This window comes from Stomoxys calcitrans, chromosome 3 (genome assembly GCF_963082655.1).
Source record: "Stomoxys calcitrans chromosome 3, idStoCalc2.1, whole genome shotgun sequence".
NCBI lineage: Eukaryota > Metazoa > Arthropoda > Insecta > Diptera > Muscidae > Stomoxys > Stomoxys calcitrans.
Genome location: NC_081554.1, coordinates 19,207,965 through 19,232,162, shown reverse-complemented (window position 1 = coordinate 19,232,162; position 24,198 = coordinate 19,207,965). Strand labels below are relative to the sequence as shown.

The following is a 24,198-nucleotide window of genomic DNA, read 5'->3' as shown; positions in this document are numbered from 1 at the left end:
ATATTTTACATTTTCTGATGATAAATAAAATTACAGACGGAAAAATATGAAAAAAGGAAACGCCATTACAACACACAAGCCCAAATACTATTCTTGTCTAGCGGAAGAATGACACTATTTGGAAGTTCAATAACCTCTCTTCTTCACAAACCACAACAAGAATATCATCGCAACATAGCCGCTCGGCGCAGTGCCACAAAAATATTGTTGGTTTATTATGCACACACAACCCGACAAACTCAATAAAAACATTTTGTGATTTATAAACAAAAACAAAAACAAAAACAAAAAAAAAAAAAAGAAAACACGAAACCAAATACAACAACAACTCTCGTTGTTGGAACCAGACAACATTTACATGCTCTGATGTGTGAGAGGGGGAGAGATGTCCAAATAAAAAAATGATCACGTGATTGATTTTAGCAGAGACGGGTGGATTTCGTGTACGGCATCCCTATCATAAGAAATGGGAGTTAATACAATATACAATATATTGTTTTGGTGAACTGGTGGAAAAGCCTTTACGGTTTTTTAAAAAATTAGTGGCTTAGGGGCATTTCGATTTAAAATGCATTTAATTTATTCTAACTAGTTGGCTAAGGTTTTTATAAAGGCGCAGGTTGTACAGATTACGGCTGATTTAAATTCTATTAAATATATTCATACACATATGTAGTAACAATCGAACGGACAACAATCGAGAGATCGGTCTATATGGCAGCTGTATACAAATCCAGACCGATCTGGGCCAAATTGAAGAAGGATGTCGAAGGGCCTAACACAACTCACAGTCCCAAATTTCGGCGACATCGATCGGTCTATATGGCAGCTATATCCAAATCTAGACCGATCTGTGCCATATTGCAGAAGTTTGTCGAGGAGCTTAACTTAACGTACTGTCCCAAATTTCAGCTTAATATCTCCATTTTTAAAGACTGTAGCATGATTTCAACAGACAGAGGGACTTGGCTAGATCGTCTGAGATTTTTACGTTGATCAAGATATTACATATTTCGATGTGTTGCAAACGGAATGACAAAATGAATATACATACCCCCATCGTTCGGTGGTGGGTATAAAAACATAAAATTGTTGTTATTTTACACGCCATTTTTTATTTTTATGCCATTTCACAATAGTGTGTGTGTTGCAGATAATCTAGTCTAGATATGGAGGTAATTGTTTTATATAGTAGTTAGCTAGTCGCTCAACAGTCGTCGGTCTATTGCTATTTGTTAATAAAAGAAAACTTTGGTAACCCATTTTTATTAATGTTATCAAATCGTGGGGAGGATAAGAGAATTTATACTTTTGTGACAGAGTTGCCGTCTTTACTTTAATGCTTTGTGCTAAGTTACAGTCATTGCAACTATGGCTAATTATATGACGATCCAAATGTGAAGTTTGTCTTACAATAGGAATGACGGAAATTGGTAGGAATGAAGCTATTTACCTGAAAATTGGCACAAACACTTATTATTGAAAGGCCGTATCGTCTGATAATTTGGTCAAAGCTATCAAACATCTTTCAAAATCTCTTCTTGAGCATATATACTTGTTATCCAAATTTGCTAAATTTGTTACATATATGGAGGGGCATTATTTTTAATTAAATATCCCCTAGTACACTAACTCCAAAGAAGTCAATTTTGACTTCCATTATGTGCCATATTTAAAAGTATAAAAAATCTCACTTGTTCGCATTTTTGATTTCTTGAGAAAACCGAAATATTCCACCCCTGCACATCTAGTAGCAGTTTAACAAAAGAGGGCAATTCAGTGCTTTGCATCATACATGTTTCTGGAAAAGTTTTTATTACTGGCATCTCTATTGCATATGAATACAGAAATTTAAATTCTAACATTAAATCTCTACCCCCATATGATGGGGTTAGAGATGAATCCACATATTTATTCGTTACGGCTGTAAAGGAAAATCTATGAAATTTGACAAATCTTAAAGTTTTATTTTTCGGCAGCCCTATCTCAGGGAAACAATCAAAGCATGTGATCATCACGTCGTAAAATAATCCCTACTGGCAATTAAATACGACCGCTTTGTAGAAAAAATATTATAGACACCGGGTTTTTGTATGACGATCGATTTTTGAGTATTCCTTCAGAATTTATTTGTAAGCATTCAATATCATCAAAGATAATTGTGGCCACAAATTGTGTCAGATTTCATAGTTTAATATTTTTTTTTTCTTTGTATACCTACCATACCTCGCATGCTAACCATAAATACCTACATATTATTTACAAATTATTTTTGAAAATATGCGCATGACATGAAATATAAAAATTGTATAAAACTCAAAAGCATTGATAGATACTCTGTAGTATTACTGGCGACAATTTATCCTCGCATCTCCTTCACCTCTATGTATTTCCCCAGTGTCTCTGCACCATTCATTCACAATGCGACAATGAATTTCCGTGATGTTTTCTCAAGTGTTGTTGCTGCTGGCTGTCACAAGGAAATGCACAAGCATTGGTGTAAAGTGTCAAGAGGTTATTTGTGCCGCAGAGGAAAACTGTTTTGAGTTACAACAGCTGCTGGTACTATCTCCGTCTCCCCATTCAATTTTCTTTTATATTGGAATTGTTACTAAAAAGTCAAAGTATTGCATGCTTAGTTCATATAAATAACACAAATCACATTGTAGGAAAAAAAAATTCCAAAGAAAATAATGATTTTTTTATAAAAAAAAAATGGACCACCAGTGTTGTATGTGATTTGGGGTTTTGTTTGAAAAGGACATCAGCGTTTATAAATAAAGAAATAGAACATTTTCATTCAGATATTATGGTTTGTTGTAATTTTTAAGTTTTTTGGGCTTAAGCTTTAATTTATTATTTAATGTAATTTTTAATTTTTCGTAAGCATATTTTTATTTTATTGATTGATTTTTATTGTAATGAATTTTTGTACATTTATTAATTTTTATTATTTTCTGTAGGTTTTTCATTTTTTAATCTAAAAAATAAAAGAAAAACTATGTTTTTTATGTATTTATTTTTTAAAATTTTTTATTTTGTTTGCTTTTTATTTTTTGTTTTGTTTTTTGTTTTTTTTTTTTAATTTCTTTAATTTATTTTATTTTTGTTATTTTTTTTTGTTTTTTTCTGTTTTTTTTTTGTTTTTTTCTGTTTTTTTTTGTTTTTTTTCTGTTTTTTTTGTTATTTTGTTTGTTATTTTTTTATTTTTGATTTTTTATTATTTTATTTTTTGTAATTTTTTATAATTTTTGTTTTTTTTTTGTTTTTATTATTTTTTTGTTTTTATTATTTTTTTGTTTTTATTATTTTTTTGTTTTTATTATTTTTTTGTTTTTATTATTTTTTTGTTTTTGTTTTTATTTTTTTTTGTTTTTATTTTTATTTTTTTTTGTTTTTATTTTTTTTTTGTTTTTATTTTTTTTTTGTTTTTATTTTTTTTTTGTTTTTATTTTTTTTTGGTTTTTTTATGTTTTTTATTTATGCTTTTTTTGTTTTTTTTTTGTTTTTGTTTTTTTTTTGTTTTTGTATTTTTTTGTTTTTGTATTTTTTTTTTGTTTTTGTATTCTTTTTTTTTTTAACTTGTTTTTTTTAGGGTTTAAACTCTTAAGATAGTTTCACAAAACATTGTTTCCCTTATTGTAGAAATGCGTTTTTTGCAACAAAATGACATATGGGCAACGCCCTGCCATCATATATTTTACCACCATATTGACAAATTGGGTTATATGCGTATTGTTATCAAAAACAATAAAAGTGGAAGAGCAAGATTTGCTAACAGGTGTTATTTATTTAAAAGACAATAAACGAAAATGCAAGAAAAATCCTTTTTTTTTGACCATGTTGACTCAAGTTTAAAAACACACTGCCAAATTTCCGCTCAGTGAAGAACTTAGTACCGCAAATGAAAATATTTTCACAGTTTTTTTACTCATTTTTATAAGGAGTTTTTACTGTTAGGTTGTTTTACATGGTTGTTTTTAGAAGGCTGTCTCTTTTGAACCGTTTTTGTAAATTTCTCTTTATGGCTATTTTGACATGCAAAAATCAAAACATTAATTTTGATTTTTTTCCCAGATTATTCACTTCCTTATGTTGCTCTCAAGAGATTTGAAGTGCATACGCACTGCACTGTACTCATTGGTGGTAGTGCATTGTCCCATAAATTTTTCTATTTTATTTTTTGGCAAATTGTTACGGAAGCCTTTTGTTGTGTCATTCGCGATTGTCCAATTGAATCATCGCGATCAGTGCGCCATCATCTTTACTCGGGCGTGTAGATGGGTGATTAAATTGAAATGCAAACATAAATATTTCATTTTATTGGGTTTCTTTATACAATGTTTTTGTCGCGCTCTCTCTCTCCTCTCATCAGCTGAGTTCAATAAAATTTGGGGGTTTAATTGCAAGTTGTGCAAATATAATGTGAAGATGGCCATGGCGAGTGCTATCGTTTATTTAATTCAGTTATTTCGGCACTCGGTCGCGATAATCGTCATCGATTCTTTTTTTTTCTATTATTTTCAACATGTTTCATTGAGATATTTGCCAATTGTTTCATTTGCAGTTGGCCGGGTTTTCTCTTTAAGAGTGCCGCCATAGCGACCGATCCACCCTTGTTATGTGTCAATGAAGCCAAAATGAAGATTTATTTTTAATTGCAAATTGTTCTAAAAATAAGGTTTGGTTTTTTGTTGCACAAACATTGACATCGCCGGCAACAAATAACGATGCCCTTACATCAGTTGTGATTGAATAGGTTATGCTGTGTTCGAAGAATGAACGGAGGGAAAAATTCCCATTCTGTTGAGGAGCAATACGTTGGGAGACATTGCCAAAGGGGTTGAAAAGGTAAAATTATTCACATCTAAATGGTTTTAGGTCATTGAGTTAATTGGTTGTTGTGGCATTGTTCAAAAATATCCAAGATCCCCAAACAAGATAAAGCAGCGCGGTGATAAGTACGCTTTCGCGGCAGCCATAGGGGGTCAGTAAGACAACGAAGCGACAGTTTCTTTTCTTTAATTGATTGTGCAGCAAGCTATGTGGCGGCGACAAGGTAATAGCATGTTTGTCACAATAATGTTTGAATCACTTGTAAAAGCATTGGAGATTTTGTTTTCAAACAATAATAGAAAAAATACAATTAAAAAATATATTTTTAAAAATACAGTAAATTTTGTTGATCACATCAAAATTTGAAGGCTGGATTTTGAAATTGTTGTCAATATTAACCGTTACACTTGTCTACCCATGGCAGCCAGTTGTACGTACCGGATTGATCCGATGGAATCAGCAAAGATAATAACAATAACACTTGTTTACCAATACGTCACAATAGATTTCAATAACCCCTCAGCTGCTGGCTCATTTGTGAGTGTCAATTACATTATCCTTCAATTTATTCACAATAGGCCTCCTAATTGTTGCTGTGTTTTACTTTAATGACAACTATGTTCCCATGGCGATCGGTCCTTCGAAGTGGAACGAGCATGCTCACCTACAGGAGCTTGACGAGGATCCCCACCTCAACATAAAAATATAATTACAACAACAAAAACAACTCAAAAATTTTATACAGGGCAAGTTGGGGCCGAATTACCGGATACGTGATCGAGTGCGCTTTCGAATCGAATGAAATTTCATCTCGTATTTTATGGATGTTGTACCAATTTTATAAACATTTTAATGTAAATTCTTTAGGGTCGACTTAAACATTTGCGTTCTTAAATTTCAAAAATTCTCTTTCAATAAAGAAATACAAAATTCACAATAGAGATATTTCGAACGGGGTTTCTCGTTCAAGTTTGCGGTAATTCAGCCCTGTTTGTTTTATTTTGCCATTCACAATAGAGTTATTTCTGCAGGTGGCCGCATTTAAATGTGAAAAAAATATCATGGAAATCCTGAACGGATGTGTTCTACATAAGCCTGTACTGATAATTTATACAGAACTTATCCATAAAGTACTAAAATAAAACAGTGCTTATAATGGCTCCAGTTAATGGGTTATTCTTTGTGCTGCTACCTTACTTTCTTCATAAATGGGCAAATATGCCTACATTAAATCCAAATGTCAAGACGGTCAAAAATAATTACGCTAAACAGTGTCTGCTGTCGAGATTCAATTTGAACTATAAAATATTAATAAATAAAATATTAAAATAGAAGAAAAGTGTAAACAAAAAAAGAAAAAATAAATAAGCAACACAGCCATTTGCTAAGGAGTATTGAGAATTTCCATATAAATATTTGGCTCAATTCAATTTCCTTGCTGCTTAAGATCAAATCCATTAGTCAATATTATTTGCAAAACCATTGCCAAAGACATACAGTACGTAAAGATATGACATTTGAAAAAGTCGATTAGGAATAATTTTGAATGTATAGATAGATGGCATTGTATTCATTGAGATGAAACCACTTGCACATAATCTATCAAAAAGTACACATATATTAACCCAATTCGTATGCAGGTCAAATTTAATTGGTATATATATTTATTTTGGGGCTCACAGACGCAAAATTACTCTAAAAATATAAAATTTTATGAAAATCGCTAAAAAGATTGGGTCCAACGACACCTATTGACCACTACTTGCAACTAAAATATAACTGAAAGATGGGGCCTCTTTTTACTAATGACATTTGGCATCCAAAAGGCGCAATTAAAATACTGTATTTTTCGTATTGTATGTCTTTGCTTTTGTTACCTTCTGTTTCAATGGCAACAACACTTCATGTGACAGCCCACAACCTGTGTTGTTACAATTTTTTCTTTAATTTGCAACATTTTCCATTTTAAGTTTGCTTTAAAATGTATCCATTTATTTTGAAAAAAGTGTGAGGCAGGTGACTGGTGTTTTTCTATAGCAAAAACATAGACACTGCTATTGTGGCCCTATTTGCTCTATTAACATTTTCAGTTTTTGTTATTTTATGCTAATTATATACATATCCAAGCCCATAAACACACATACATATAAATAATTAATAAACATATTAATTTTTTGTAAACAAGTGAATCACTTTTTAATTTCATTGTTCAACTATTTTAACAGTAATTTCACAGCAATAACAAATGGTTGCCGAAAAGTGGTTGGCAACAAATTTCAAATTTGTCAACGTAACTTTAACAGGGTTGCCAAGCATGGTAGACACATAAGACTAATATTGGGGAGTTTTTAAATGATGCGTTTTGAGTATGCCTAAAGCAGTGATTGGTACACAAATAAGCAGGAATTTTTGCTATTGTGAATAAGTAGAATTGAAGTCACTTGAACTAGCTTATTTTGTACATGTTTCACTGTCTCGCAAGCAGCATGTTGTTCCCTATACCCTCAAATATATGATTTTCCCCAAGGGTACATAGCAGATTTATCTTTAATTTGGGAAAATAACGGAACTTTCAGATTCGAAAAAGTTTTAATTTCTACAAAATGAAGAGTAAGAAGTCTTGCATAGCTCTGGAAAAAACCAAAAGTGACTTGTAATTTTTCAGTAAACGAGATTATATTGAACAAATACATATAAAATGCATGTATATAGAATCACTCGCACAAAAGAGTGCATTTCTTTTGTTAATCTCCCATTTGCCCCACTAACTGCAAAAGATAAAATATGACATTTTGCTCTGCTATCATCATTTTCTGCCATATGTTTATTTCATAAACGCTATTACTAGAGTTTGTATGAATCACACTTGTAGCTGCTATAAAATTGTTGCTTTGAATTAAAAGCTGGCAATGGTTACATTCGAGGAAAGGGTCGGGCTAGTATAACACATGTTCCTATCTCCCAATGAATTTTATATTGTCTAGGCAAGCTTTTAAATGTAAAGAAAATCTTTAATATAATTATTGTAAACGTTTCTACTTTACTCAAAAAGTAATGTCTATATAGAAAAATGAAGGTACAAATGAATGAACCGCATATCAATTATTCCTACGTAGATTTTATTCACAAATTAAAATAGCTTTGTTTTTCTTTCTATTTATAGATGTTATATGAAGGAAGGTCTTTAATTTATACATACTATACAAAAATAATTAATTACAATATGTATTTCCTAAATGGGAAAATGGGATCATATAACAAGTGATAACGAAATGAAACACAACAAAAATGGAAATTTGTTGCAATATGATATACAATAGAACAGGAATTCTAAGCAGAACAATTAAAAGTAACAACACTGCAAGAGAATATAAACACGTACACGTACACTAACAAATTTGGTTAAATAATTACGGCCTCATTCACAAAACCTAACAATTCTTTAAAGGAAATCTGAATACCGGTGTTAAAATATTTCATTTTCGGCAGTTTATTTGTTTTGGGATTGGTAATTGTAATGACAATAACAGCTGTTTTTTTTAATAATTCACAATAGAGCTCTTCGCAATATATATTTGCAGTAGCTGTATTATTAAAGTTGCTCATAGTTGAAGTGAAAGACGCATAAAGGACATGTATTCCATTAAACAGTTGCAAAGACGAAATTCGTAAAAGACCAAAGGTTAAAGGGCATAACAATTAGGCAAAAGGCCAGAATAATGTACCGAGGCTAGCGAGAAGACAGGCGAATGGAAAAAACTGTAAATTACAGCCTGAAAAATAAGTGTTAAATATTTCATCTTTGGCAGTTTATTTGTTTTGTGATTGGTAATAGTAATAACAGTAACAGCGGTTTTTTAATAATTCACAATAGAGCTCTTCGCAATATGTATTTGCAATAGCTGTATTATTAAAGTGGCTCATAGTTGAAGTGAAAGACGCATAACGGACACGAACAGACCAAAGGTTAAAGGGCATAACAAATAAGCAAATGGACAGAAAATACAGGCGATGACAGCGAAAAGACAGGGCAATTATAAAAACTGAATTACAACCTGAAAAATAAGTGATAGAGATAGAGGAAAGTATAGGCGGGCAGGCAATCTGTGTTTAACATGGTATCAAAAAAACGAAAACTTTGCACAGAAACATATACAAATGTTGATGGGATAGGTTTAACATACTTCAGTTCTATATTTTGTAGCGACAGAATCAAATCCTCTGATGGGATTCGAATCCCAATCGCCTTATTTGCTATCATCAAATCATCACCTAACCATTTTAAGTTAGTTTTTTTTTAACTTGTTTAAAAAATTGTTTTGCAACTTTTTATTTCTCCATAGTCTAATGTTTTCTCCCCCTCTTTTTTTCATTTTAGGCCAAGGAGATACTTTCCAAGGAATCAAATGTACAAGAAGTTAAATGTCCTGTAACAGTATGCGGCGATGTCCATGGTCAATTTCACGATCTTATGGAATTATTCCGGATAGGCGGCAAATCGCCCGATACAAATTATTTGTTTATGGGTGATTATGTTGATCGTGGCTACTATTCGGTGGAGACTGTTACACTATTGGTGGCCCTTAAGGTACGCTATCGCGAGAGAATCACCATCTTGCGTGGCAATCATGAGTCGCGACAAATTACGCAAGTTTATGGCTTCTACGACGAATGTCTGCGTAAATATGGCAATGCCAATGTATGGAAATATTTTACCGACTTATTCGATTATTTGCCACTGACCGCTTTGGTCGATGGTCAAATATTCTGCTTACATGGTGGCCTAAGTCCATCAATTGATAGTTTGGATCACATCCGCGCGCTGGACCGCCTACAAGAGGTGCCGCATGAGGGACCCATGTGCGACCTATTATGGTCCGATCCCGATGATAGAGGTGGCTGGGGTATTTCACCACGTGGTGCTGGTTATACCTTTGGTCAGGTAAGTACTTAATGAAATACAAAAGTCTAAGGTTATTTAATGACATGGGTGTTTTGTTTTCTTTAGGATATTTCGGAAACATTTAACAGCACAAATGGTCTAACCTTGGTATCACGCGCCCATCAATTGGTCATGGAGGGCTACAATTGGTGTCATGACCGCAATGTTGTCACAATTTTCTCAGCGCCAAATTATTGTTATCGTTGCGGCAATCAAGCGGCCCTTATGGAATTAGACGATTCACTCAAATTTTCATTGTAAGTATTTTTATGTCCCAAACGTTTTTTGCAACAAATTAAGGAACAGAGGAAATATCACATAACAATGCTGTCCGATTCAAGTTTAAGTTCAGTGTACAGTCCAAAAGTGCAAAGTGCGACACCTCTTAGTGAAGAAGTTTTTACGTTGCAAATTATTTCACAAATGTCTCCAGCATTAGGAAGGGATAACCAACGCTGAAAATCGCTGAAATTTTTGGATTAGAACCTCTGTGCTACTATGGCATGCCATGTTACTCGCCAATTTAAAGTAGTGTCCGAGAACTCTTACATTTTTAAGAAACTCGAATATCATTGAGAATAATAGTGACAATATAATTTGGCCCATAGTTCTCTTGGGCTGCTCTTGTTTAATTTATTTCATTATTATTTTTCTTAAGGCACTTAACATTGTTGTTATTGGTTACCTTTCTTATTTACACTTTTTTGACGCGACAGTCATTTGTTTTATCTAATCTTCAATGGTTCATTTCTTCTAAAAGATTAAATATACAATCTTTTGGAAAGGCGACGTGAAATTTCTTTAAAGGCCAACAATAAATATTTCGTTTATGAATTTATGATAAGAGAAATATTTTTGCAAATTTATACATATTTTTGTTTTTGGGCTTTTTGGTTTTTTTTTGAGAATTTTTTGAAATTTAATTTAATTTAGGACTGTTTCAATTGTTACACAGAAGATTGTTGGTAGATTAACTTTTTGTAGCTATACATACATACATATGTATAAAGTGACTCTCGGGTTTTGCTTTACCAAAATAACAAATCGAAGCCCTCAGATCAAGTGTGTCGACTCCAGTTGTCTGACTTTTGTTCTACTGGGTTGACGTCAAATGCTTGGAGTTGTATTTAGAATCATACACAACTCAGCTGTCAGAAACTCTCAAACACTTTAGTGAGTCACTGTCGATGGTAGAAGACAATAAGAACCCAGGGGGAAGATTATTTGAACGGTTTATTCATTTGAAATCTGAACCCGAACGGCATATGATCCGATAGGCTACATAAAGTGTGACATTTTGTCATGTGGCTTCTCAGGAAGAAAAGTTTTGGGTAAAATTAGTTAATGGTTTTAATTCTCAATGTTGAAACCCCAAGCCACATTTCACATGCAAACAAGAAATAACCATCTTGAACTATAATTTGCAAGCAACTACTATCACGCCTACTGCTGTGGTTGTTCGAATGACAAGGAATTAGGTGGGTAGACTTTTTGGGATAGAGAAGAGGCTTTCAATAATAGTGTGAAAGATTTCATCTACGAATCTCTGGTGGGTATAGGGATTTTATGTTATCCTCTCTACTGTGACTATTAGTTATCCATGAGATACTCAGGTGCTTTTGAAAAAGAACTGATGACATTAGTTGGATGACGTTGTAGACACGGTGAAAAGTAAATGTCTCAGTCATTATGGATTTAGAAAACTTTACATAAACTGTTTGTTTTGTTGTCACATTTGTTGTTGCTGTTGTAGCAGTGTGTTGTCATCGAGTCAATCCGTTACGTACTACCGGCTGCCATGTGATTGGTAGCCACTTTTGTATGTGGAGGTAGCGATCCTCGTTGTTGTTGTTGTAGCCTCATTTGCAAGTGGAGGTTGCGATCCTCGCAAGCTCGTTCCGGCCCAAAGGACCGAATAACTCGCCTTGTTGCATAGGCACTCAATATTTATGCAAGAACCGTTGCTGCCCGGCCTCTCACTGAGACTCCGCTCGATACCGCTGATTTCATTTAATCCGTATGGAGCATTCCACCACCCGCAACTTGTGGATGCGCCCAGTAGCTCGCAGCTAAGCTTCTTGTGATAGCCGTGAACACCACACAGATCGGACCTCAAAGTGTTAGACTGTGTGGTACTGACTGCTTTCCCGTGTCGGAGCGAACGGAAAGGACAAAAAAGGGAAATTTGCATTTTTGCTTTATTCTACATTTTATCTTTTGGTTTCCTTTTTTATCTAGCATGTGCAAAAGGAATCAATATTCTCTAATAGTTCGTGTCCTTCGGCTTAGCATAACCTATAATATTTTTAACTGGATGTGGTGTCATAAAATCAATACCGTTGCATTGTTTCTATGTTGTTAACACTAATTATTATTCACAATAAATGAATTGCTTTTCTCTATTGTGAATTATAATTGAACTGCCTTCAGTGGGGATGTTTAAAATGTTTTCGTTTACAAATTTTGCAAATACGAAAATGATGGTTTATTATTTATATGCAAAATACAATCTAAAAGTTCGGTCTACGTACCCTTTGATATGGGAAAATCATTGTGACTTAAAATGAGCGTACACGAAACAGCTAAGCCCGCCCTAGCGATGTATGCTTTAAACGTAGCTAGCTTCACTGAAAATTGCTGCATTTCGCTATCACTATTGTGAATGGAATACAACAGGAAGTTGTAGGTAGTTTAACTACGAGTATTTGTAGTGTTGTTTTGAAAATGTGAAAAACAGGACAGAAATGAATTACAACTCCAATAATATTCAATGTCCAAGCTACTAAAACGAAATTTTTAATGAAGCCTGTTGTGGCAGCACCAAGGTGCATCAAAGAATGGTCCACGTCATTTGCTGTTTACGAAGTCATTCTATTCTGTTTGCCAATAGTTACACAGCAATGAATTTCAGGCCTTTACGCTATTGTTGATGCTAAGTAACACTTATAACCTGTTTGTCGATGTCGAACGTTTGCTTTTCGATCGTCAGGGCTTCTTTTTCCCATCTATTCGTCTATATAGACGGTTTTTAGTATTTGTTTTTGATGAGTAATTAGCTCTTTTGATTCTTCCCTTTTTGCTCGAATAGCAGTTAAAACAAACTCTTGAGTTTCGAGATTAAAGAACAGGCTATTATTCCTAATAAATAAAGAGAATTAAAGAAAACATATAGAGGACTTGGAATACAAGCAGAGAGATGGGTTTTATTTTTAAAACAGCAGGGTACACCATACTGAATATGTCAGTTTACTTTCGACACCATTGTGAATGATAATTAAACAGCTGTTATTGGAGTATATTTGTTGCCATGATATCAAAAGGGGTATTGCGGGTTAATTACTTTTGATTGAATAATCATTTATTTGTTGAAAAAGAGGACAGAAACTACACAACACATTGAAAGGTTGCATAAAAGCCACGTAATATTCTATTATGAAGTTTCAATGTTTTGAACACGCAAAAGGAAATTTGAACGAAAACGAACGAAAAGTCATCAGTAGCAATGTTGAAGTGGTCGATATATTGCGAAATTAGATTGGCTCTATTCGTCGACAGAATATAATCAGAAACTAATGAAATGCATAGACATATCGTAAGCGAAATTTTTGATTTACTTTGAATTAAAGGGTGACATTGTAAGCATTCGGGATTATGTTTTTCGATATATTTCAATGAAACCCAATGATTCAATGGATTTTTTTGTATTTGTGTTTATTTATCAGCAAAAAGTGTGGCAGATTGGCCAAAGGAATGCATCGTTTTTTGTCAACGGTCTTAGGTTAATTAGTTTAAATATAAGCCATGGCCACATTGAATATTGTGAATGTTTTTGAAACAGCTGTTAGTAGAGACGTTTATAATAGAAATTTGCATTTTTGTTAAAGTATTATTTTATTATTATTTTTATAATTAGATTTTCCAAAAATACCAGTTTTTACTACAAATAAAGCAGAAGGGTTCCAAATCACAACTAAAAGAAGAAAAAAAATTATTCAGGCCATTTCTTTGTATTGAATATGGTTGGCTAATACTCACATAATACTCGATTTCCATGTTGCGGATTGGTGACGATAAATTTAATATCAATGGTGGTAGTGATCCATAGCAATGTATTTTGGTATAACCAAGTCATTGTTTGTAGCATAGCGTAACGAAGGTATATTCGCTGTGTTTTATTTTAGTACTGGATACGTATATATGCCGTGAAGGGTAAAAATAAAACGCGAAAAAAGTTTCCAATGCAAGTCTGTTTGTGTGCTATGAAGTGGTAACGCCATTTGACGACGCGTCAAAATAATACGAAAAAGAAAGTGTACGTATTTGTAAAATTTTTAGCTAAAATTTGCAAAACATGTTTGGGTATAGCAGTCAAATAAAATTTATTAAGATTTGTGCACTCAATTCCATATATAATATTTTTTTCAATATTATTTTACCATTCACAATAGATGCATTTCTGTGAAAAACAAAACATGGCAATACTGACAACAGATGTTCTATATAAGCCTGCACTGGTAATTTATCCAGAACTTCGTTAACTAACATAACTAATAAAGAGATCACATTACCGCTATTTAAGCAATAGCCACAAACAATAGCTGTGTTTTGCATTAAAATTTTTAAGAAAACACATCTAGCCAGTACAACGATGTTCTGGATAATTGATCAGTGCAGGTTTTTGTAGAATATCTTTCGTCAGGATTGCCATGATATGTTTTTCACAAATAAGTGTGGCCACCTGCAGTAATACCTCTATTGTGAATGGCAAAATAATTGTTTATAAAATTATGTGCACAAATCTTAATAAATTTTATTTGACTTGTATCTCCACTTTTGCAAATTTTATTTATAAATTGGTAAATGACGTTTGCCGCCTTATGACAAACAAAAAGGGTCGAATTACCGCATACGTGAACGAGTAAATTCGTTCGAAATCTCTATTGTGAATTATGCATGTCTTTATCGAAAGGGAATTTTTTGAAATTTTAGAACGCAAATATATAATTCCAGTATTATTTATAATTATTTTTACAAAAAAAAATATATATACAAGTTGTATAACACCCATTACATACGAAATAGAATTTCATTCGTTACGAAAGCGCATTCAATAACGTATGCGGTAATTCGGACCAGACTTGCACTGAAAACTTTTTTTGCGGTTTGCCTACCCATTTTTAGTACCAGGTGGTAGACAAGCAATTACCCTTATGTAGTAATGCTACCAGAGTTGACTATTGTGATATGAGCAAACAGCATAGAGGGGCAGTGCTATTGTGAATAGTAATGAAACAGCTGTAAGCAAGGCGATTATACTTTTTGACATTAATTGATACAAATTTGCTATTTTGTTGAAATATAAAATTACATAATTCTAAATTTTAAGCGATAATTTATTGAAATCATTTTCTGTTCCATTTTTGTTTTTCAGCCTACAATTCGACCCAGCACCAAGGCGTGGAGAGCCACATGTTACACGAAGAACACCAGATTATTTCCTTTAAGAGAAATTACCTACAACAACAAAAACAGAAATTAAAAACCATTACAACAAAAACATTTACATTTATATAAAACTAATAATGATAATAAAAAAAGATAAAATAAACCGCAACAACCAACACAACAAATGCGGCAAGTAGTAGAGTTACAATACAAAAAGAAACCAGACCTACGAAAGCCCCTTAAGAAAAAAACCAGCAACCAACAACCACAAAGCATCCATCAAGAACAACAAATGGCCGAGGAAAATACACAAAGCGAACAGAAAAATAATGCAAGAAATATTTATATGTATATGGTAATAAGTACAGAAACCAATAAGGATGTAGAACGGTAGAGATGGTGGTAAAGCTGATACATAGTAAAAGAAGGCAAGGAATATCCTAGAAGGAACAGAGAGAGAGAGCATGGATACATCATGGAGAGCCACCGCCGCCGATGCCGCCGTCATCATCATTGTAAGAAAACAGCAACAAAAGCCGATTTAATTTATATACAATTAGAGTTACAACAAAGCTGTAATTATTATATAAAAGAGAACAGAATGAATGAGAAAACTTAATAAAAAAAAAGAAAACAAAAATAGCAAAAAAATAAAAATAAATTATACAAAAAAAAAAAATTGCGAGTAATTTTAAACTACTCTCCTCTCTACACAAGAGAAGAAGTACAAAAGGAAATTCTAATTTGTTCGATCATCTTTTTTCTATGATTTCCCCCATTCAAAAAATCCCAAGCTATATGTGGCCGCTTTTAAAAACTTCTCAATAGCAACTAACCAACATGGTTCATAAGAGAGAAGAAAAAGATGAAGGCGTGTCGCTTAAAATCATGTATACCATAAACTGTTGGATGTTGCTCCTAAGACGACACCATTTCTCAAAAGGCTGAAGATAAGAAAGAGGGGCATTGCATAGAGTGTGAGTACCTCTGCCAGTTTAAAAAGAGCCCAGCAAGTGTCTGCAATGACAAAAATGCAGAAAGTTAGCCTTAGCCTGAAGTGCGGTTGGTTAATAGGTGTGAATGAAGCGCATGTGTAACCAAGAAACATAGTTGGCTCAACAATCACGAAAACAACAAATCGTTAATTACGAACATAATTGAAAAAGAAAAGAAACTACTTTTAAGGAAAAATCAAAAATAAACAAGAACTAAAATAGTTTATAATTTTCAAAAAACCAGAGAAAACTAAAAAAAAATAAAAGGCGAAAGCGAGGCGCAGACTCAGTTACACCTACTTACAAACACTACCTTTCATATGCAGTGTATAACGGATACCTTAGTTACAAACAAAAAAACAAAACAAAACTAGCAACAAACACACCCTACTTTTTTGTCTTTTTTATCACTACTCAGCATTCAAAAAAACCAACAACAACAACCATAGCTCATCAACACCTTCATTACTGTTATCAAAAACACCACCATCATGTTCACCTTTACCATCTTCTTCACCATCATCATTATTATTCCCTTTGGTAGTAACTCACCTCACCACTCACCTTTAAGATAATGTAAATTCTCTTTTTAGTTTTCAAACAACAACAAATGAAAAACAACACAACCAACAAACTAAGAGGAAACAAAAAATCTACTTAAAATGTTTAGAGCAAATAATATTAATAATAAATATAAAACATAACAACAAGAACAACAACAACAACAACAACAACAAATGCAAATAAAATGTGAAAACAATTACAATTTATTAAAAAAAAAAACGAAAAAAAATTATATATATTATATTTTATTGCTAAACAAATGCGATTAAAATATTAATAATATTAAACAAAAACTACCATACATAAAACAACAAAAACAAAACAAAAAAATATATATTTAAAAATTTATTTAAAATAAAAAATGACTTTGATTTTTTTTTTTGGTATTTATCAAACCAAGTTTCACATATTCTCTCACTCCCATATACTCTTTCACACACATACACACACTACATAAATATTTGTATTATCTAATTATTTTTTTTATACTATTCATATTCGTATTAAACAAAAAAACTATCTTTTATTATTTTTTTTATATATACAAAATACAAGTGATCCCTTTTTTATTAGCAAAGCAAGAAAAAAAACAAAACAAAACAAAAGTTAATATAATTATATTTTGTGCCATTAAAGCTTTAGCAATGTGAACAATTGTTTGTTTTTACACACCCACTTTTCTGATGTTTTTTCTTTTTTTTTTTTGTTTTTAGTGACTTACCTTATTTACGCTTTTTCTCTGCCCTTATAAACCACAAAAAAAATAATTTAAAATAAAATTATTGAACTTTTTTTGGAATGTGAAAACAAAACATAGATGTTATTTGTTCGGATTTTGAGGTAAAGCTCTAATGGTTGAACCCGTCAGGCACAGAGATCACTAGTGATCACATGCTTACCAAAAAGCTTTTAGGCACACCAAACATAACGCCTAGAATTTATTTGCCTGCACCGCATATTAGAAATAAAAATTTAAACAAATTAAGAAAATATCAAGTCAACCAAGCACTGAGTCAAATTAAACTAGCAGAAATATTTTATTTAAGAATTTTGCTTTAAGAAATTTTGTTGATGTTCAAAGAAATTTTATTATTTTGAAAACATTCTCAGATATGTTGTGTTGGAGATAATTTTTTAAAACTTTTGGCTTCAGATGGTTCGCAGAATTTGGTCTTTGGATTTCTTAGAAATTCTGTCTTTAGAGAAAATTTCCTAGAAATTTTGTCTTTAGAGAAAATTTCTTAGAAATTTTGTCTTTAGAGAAAATTTCTTAGAAATTTTGTCTTTAGAGAAAATTTCTTAGAAATTTTGTCTTTAGAGAAAATTTCTTAGAAATTTTGTCTTTAGAGAAAATTTCTTAGAAATTTTGTCTTTACAGAAAATTTCTTAGAAATTTTGTCTTTACAGAAAATTTCTTAGAAATTTTGTCTTTAGAGAAAATTTCTTAGAAATTTTGTCTTTAGAGAAAATTTCTTAGAAATTTTGTCTATAGAGAAAATTTCTTAGAAATTTTGTCTTTAGAGAAAATTTCTTAGAAATTTTGTCTTTAGAGAAAATTTCTTAGAAATTTTGTCTTTAGAGAAAATTTCTTAGAAATTTTGTCTATAGAGAAAATTTCTTAGAAATTTTGTCTTTAGAGAAAATTTCTTAGAAATTTTGTCTTTAGAGAAAATTTCTTAGAAATTTTGTCTTTAGAGAAAATTTCTTAGAAATTTTGTCTTTAGAGAAGATTTCTTAGAAATTTTGTCTTTAGAGAAAATTTCTTAGAAATTTTGTGTTTAGAGAAAATTTCTTAGAAATTTTGTGTTTAGAGAAAATTTCTTAGAAATTTTATCTTTAGAGAAAATTTCTTAGAAATTTTGTCTTTAGAGAAAATTTCTTAGAAATTTTGTCTTTGGAGAAAATTTCTTAGAAATTTTGTCTTTAGAAAATTTTGTCTTTAGAAAATTTTTTTTGAAAATTTTGTCTTTAGAAAAAATTTCTTAAAAATGTCTTTAAGGAAGCTCTATCTACACGAATGCTGGTAGCATTGCTTAAGGGGATAGTGTTTGGAGCCATTTGTTTATAAAGTAATATGAGCCGAGGTACCCATTGATATGGGAAAATCCTTAGAAATGACTGGAATAAAACAAAAAGTTGATATACTTACAATACTTAGCCTAGTTTGTTTTGACAAAAAGGCCTTTTAATATGGGAAAAACGAGAACAGAAATGCGTTGAATGACAACTCCAACGAAGAGAAAAAATTTCTATCATGCATTGTCAAGGTTGACCAATAATATTCTATTTCCAAGCTGCGAACAGCAGTGGCCCATAGCTATGAATGATGCCATATCCGTGTCTTCATTGGTAAAATTTTTTACGAAATCATCCTATTCTGTAAGCCTTTGGTTATACAGCAGTGAATTTCAGGGGTTGATGCCTAGTAACACCTATTATTAATTTATAATAAATGAAGGGAATTAAATAAAACTACATATAGAGGACTAGTAATGCAAGCAGAGAGAGGACTTTGTTGCATCGCAGTACGTTTATGCGATTTTTGCTAAAACCGCAGAGTACGCCACATTGAATATGCCAGCTTCCTTTTGACGCTATTGTGAATTGTAATTAAACAACTGTAATTGGAGACGATTTGATGTGTTGCCTTGTTATGATACAGGATTCACTTAACAAGGTTATGCCAAGCGATCAGCCGACAACTAATTTTTGAATTTTCATTAAACTTTTCAAACATGTCATTGTTTACGTTCTTATTTGTTGTCGTTGTTGCTTCGCAGTACGTTAATGCGATTTATGCTAAAACAGCAGATTATGCCACATTGAATAAGCCAGCTTCCTTTTGGCACTATTGTGAATTTTAATTAAACAACTGTAATTGGCAGCCGGTTGTATGTACCGGATTGAGCCGATAGAATCCCTTATCTACACTGCTACAACAACAACGATTATATATGTTGCCTTATTATGATACAGGATTCAATTAACCAGATAATGTCAAGCGATCAGTCGACATAAATTTGTTTGAAATATCGTCATTAAACCTTTAAAAATTATTGTTAACGCTTTTCTTACATGTTTCAATGTGCGTTTTTTAAGATTCAAATTACAATTGAATCAATAAAATATACAAAATTGAAATATTTGTTAACATTCACAATAGGCAGATTTCGACGATCGTAATGATGTTCATGGGCCCTATACACTTTATGTTTTCGCAATTTCTTAAAAAAGTTGTCTTTAGTGAAAATTTCTGCTTGCTTCAATATCGAAAGATATTACTCTTTACGTATGCGGTAATTCGTACTCTGCTCTAGGTCCAACACGATATCTCTGGGCGAAAGATGATGATTTCGATGGCTGATGCGAAAACAACCAAGTAGATGCTGTTTGGGCAACATATCATTGTGTCTTCTTGCGGGAAGTGTTATAATTGAAAGACATCCGCCTCTGTTGAGTTCATTTAAAGACCGACCTAATTTTTTTTAACTAGAGATAACATATTCGATTATTTCAATTATCGATACCAATACTAATCATCATTCTATGTTGACTCATGTTGACATCATTACAGGAAGGAACTTTGCTGACAAATGAATCTAAGAATATCTAAACGAAAGTAAGGAGACAACCTGTAGCATTTGCGAGAGCAACATTTTGGCAGGTTTGGATGTAAGTCCACTGCGTGCTATTTCGTGACTGCAAAGTTTACCACTGACCGGCCATTTGGCTTACATGAAGTCAACAAGGTGAATTTGACCACAGGTATCTTCTTGCAAAAATATTGTTATTCCCTTATCGATTCATCTTCCATAGCGACTTATGTAGTGTGCCCGATAAATTTTTGTGTTTTGTAAAGAGATGATAATCACCCCTTCCTTTTATTGGAGTTATCCGACAGCACTTAGAACAATTGTTTTGATGTTGTAGTCAATTTTCCAACTCATGAGTTCAATGTGAAAGGGATACCCCAAACTTGGAAAGAATACCAATTCCAATTTATGCCGTTTAGTTAAAAGAGCGGAAATGCTAACCTCAAGGCACGCGACCTTCTTTTCTTCAAGTATCCAACATTTGGGCAGAATATAATTTCTTTATGCCTAGCTCACAAAATATCTGCTATCATTTCATTTAGGGGCCGAATTACCGCATACGTGATCGAGTGCGCTTTCGAATCGAATAAAATTTCAAAAATTTCGTATTTAGTGGCTGTTATAGCCCTTCTATAAACATTTTAATGTAATTTTTTTTTATAAATTACGATCGACTTAAATATTTGCCTTCTTAAATTTCAAAAATTATCTTTAAATAAAGAACGACATAATTCACAATAGAGATAATTCGAACGGTTTTACTAGTTCACGTATGCGGTAATTCGGCCCCAGAGCTCCTACCTGCGATTTTCTGTTAGTTTGAACTTCTCTTCTGTTATGATAAAACAGGCTTAATCTAAATTATCTAACTGATGCTTTACTTTAAAATATAACCGTTGAGACCGAACGCTCCAAATCTGGGCCGATTTACCGCATAAGTGAATGAGAAAAATCGTTAAAAATGCCTCTATTGTGAATTATGCGTCTCTTTATTGAACTAGAATATTTGAAATTTAAGAACGCAAATATTTATACCTATTATAATTTGTAAAAAAATTGAAAATAAAATGTCGATAAAAGTGGTATAACGTTCATTAAATACGAAATGAAATTCCATTCGATACGACAGCACACTCCACCATGTATGCGGTAATTCGGCCTCTGACTCTTGTACATCCAGTTTTTCAAATTTTCAATGATTACTTGGATGTAGGATTAATCCCCCTAAAACTCTTAAAAATGTTACCCAACAAACATTGTCGGATATGACTATTAGCCATCCGACTCAGTGCTTAAAATATAAAAAAAGATTGAAAATTTATTTAATAACCACTAAAGAAGTTACATCACACACTTGTGCTACTTTTTTTAACATTTTCAATAATTTTTCCATTTCATTACTCCCCTGTACAAGTTTGGGTTTCCTTGTTCCATTCATTCAAATTTTGATTTACTTGAATTTTTCTTATACACAATTTATTTTCTCTCTTCTATTAAAGTCAACCGAAAATCCTCGCTTTTGTATTCTGCGAATATTCTTCTACAAGACACGGTTAGAAAAAAATTACAAAAAAAACATGAAACCAAAAACTAAATTGAAATATATTTTGTATGCGTACGTACTCAAAAAATAAATTAAAAAAGAAATATAATTAACAATACTTTTTTTTAAACAAACAAAATATAAAACAAATATTGTAGTATTGTTATTGACCTAAGTTTTTTTTTTTAATTTTTAAAACCCCCAAATTATTAGCAAAACCCTGGATAAAGATAAAAACAAACTCCTTTCGTATATTGAGAGATGATTGATGATAATAATATGATGATTCAAAATGCAACAAAACAAACAACCAATCAATAATAAAAATTAAAAAATCCTTAAAAACGTATGTATAATTCTTTTCAGGAAAATCTAAAACGAATCAATTTTTGCACTCAATAAAAACCCAACTTACCAAAACGGATGTCAAGAAATAACGATATTTTGCATGCATACGCAGTGGGAGAAGTTTCTTTTTAAGGAAAATTTGCTTCAACTGCGTTTACAGAATTACTGTCAGTGATTGGTGTCCAAGCTTTCTTAGTATGGGAGAGCACCTCAAGTCTGTGAAGAATGTTGCACTGTGGGATAGGTTAGGTTAAAAAGAGGGTGCGGATATGATTTCGCCCCATGCCACAATGGACATACACCTTAGCCAGTAACCGGGTTGTTGTGCGTTTTAAATACTAAAAAATAAAAAGGCATTAAGTTCGGCCTTTGGATACCCATCACCTTGGGTATATATGTACACCCCTTTTCGTCACAATCCGGTGAAAATTGCATAACTTATGCACCCAAATTCGGCACGGACATTGATTGGGCTAATATATATAAAAGTCACTGTTCAATTTTGTAGAACAAAATATTGGTCCTTTTGGCAGCTATATCCAAATATAAACCGACCTGAACCATATAGGACACGGATGTTGAAAAACCTAACATAAATCACTGCGTCAAATTTCAAGGAAATCGGTTAATAAATGCCCTTTTTATAGGGCCAAGACTTCAAATCGAGAGATCGTTCTATACGGCACCTATAACCAAATCTGGACCAAATTAAACAAGGATATAATAATCATCCTACAATATTTTATTATATCTCCACTACTATATCCGTAGTTGTATCTTAATGGTGGCTGGTCTCGATCATCCCGAGAACTCATATACAAGTGTTTTTTTCAGACAATAAATCTACTTTTTATGGGATTAAGACCCTAAATTGGAAGATTGGTCTATATGATAACTATCTGATCTGATCTGACTCATATAAGGGTCGGATGTCGGGAGGCTTATACCAACTCACTTTTTCAAATTTCGACACAATCGGGTAATAAATAAAACTTTTATGAGCTTTAGACCCTTAATCGGCATATCGGTCTATATGGCAGCTATGTGTAAATATAGTCCGATAAAGTTTTTATGGGCTTCAGACCCATAATGGGCTTCAGACCCATAATGGGCTTCAGACCCATAATGGGCAGATCGGTCTATATGACAGCTATATCTAAACATAGTCTGATCTGAACCATATTTGGGTCCTATGTTCGGAGGCCTACAACTACTCACTGTTTCCAATTTCAGCGAAATCGGTTAAAAATAAACCTTTTATGGGCTTCAGACCCTTAATCGGCATATCCGTCTATATGGCAGCTATATCTCAATATTGCCCGATTAGAACCATATATAGGTCGGATATTGGGATGTTGGACTAAAATAACCCACTGTTTCAAATTTCATCAAAATCGGATAAAAAATAAAGCTTTCATGGGCTTCAGATCCTTTATCGGTAGATCTGCCTATATGACAGCTATATCTTAATAAAGGCACTGTTTAAAATTTCAGAAAAATCGGGTAATAAATATACTTTTTATGGGCTTTAGACCCATAATGGGCAGATCGGTCTATATGACAGCAATATCTAAATATTGCCCGATCTGAACCATATTTGGGCCAGATGTCGCGAAGCCGATTTTATGAAATCGAATAAAAAATAAAGCATTTATGGGCATTAGACCCTTTATCGGCAGATCGGTCTATATGGCAGCTATATCCAAATATTATCCGAATTGGCCCGTTGAAGAACTTAACCAGTGTGCATCAAAAAATTCCAGCTCAATATCTCAATTTTTAAGGCTGTAGAGTGATTACAACAGACGGACGGACAGACCCACGGACATCGTTAAATCGTATTAGAATTTAACGACGATCCGAAATATATATACTTTGTAGGGTCAGAAATATCGGATATTTCGATGTGTTGCAAACGGAATGCAAATTTTG

The 24,198-nt window shown here is 32.5% G+C and overlaps 1 protein-coding gene across 1 annotated transcript in view; it reads left to right on the top strand.

Moving 5' to 3' along the window:
• The window catches only part of LOC106086426 (serine/threonine-protein phosphatase PP2A), a 40,299-nt gene extending 24,992 nt beyond the window's left edge, over positions 1-15,307 (top strand). The window contains exons 2-4 of the mRNA XM_013251109.2: positions 9,215-9,778; positions 9,845-10,035; positions 15,210-15,307. Of these exons, the coding sequence (XP_013106563.1) occupies positions 9,215-9,778; positions 9,845-10,035; positions 15,210-15,282 (828 nt within the window). The 3' untranslated portion in view covers positions 15,283-15,307. The remainder of the gene's footprint in view (positions 1-9,214; positions 9,779-9,844; positions 10,036-15,209) is intronic.
• Positions 15,308-24,198: the final 8,891 nt, after the last annotated feature.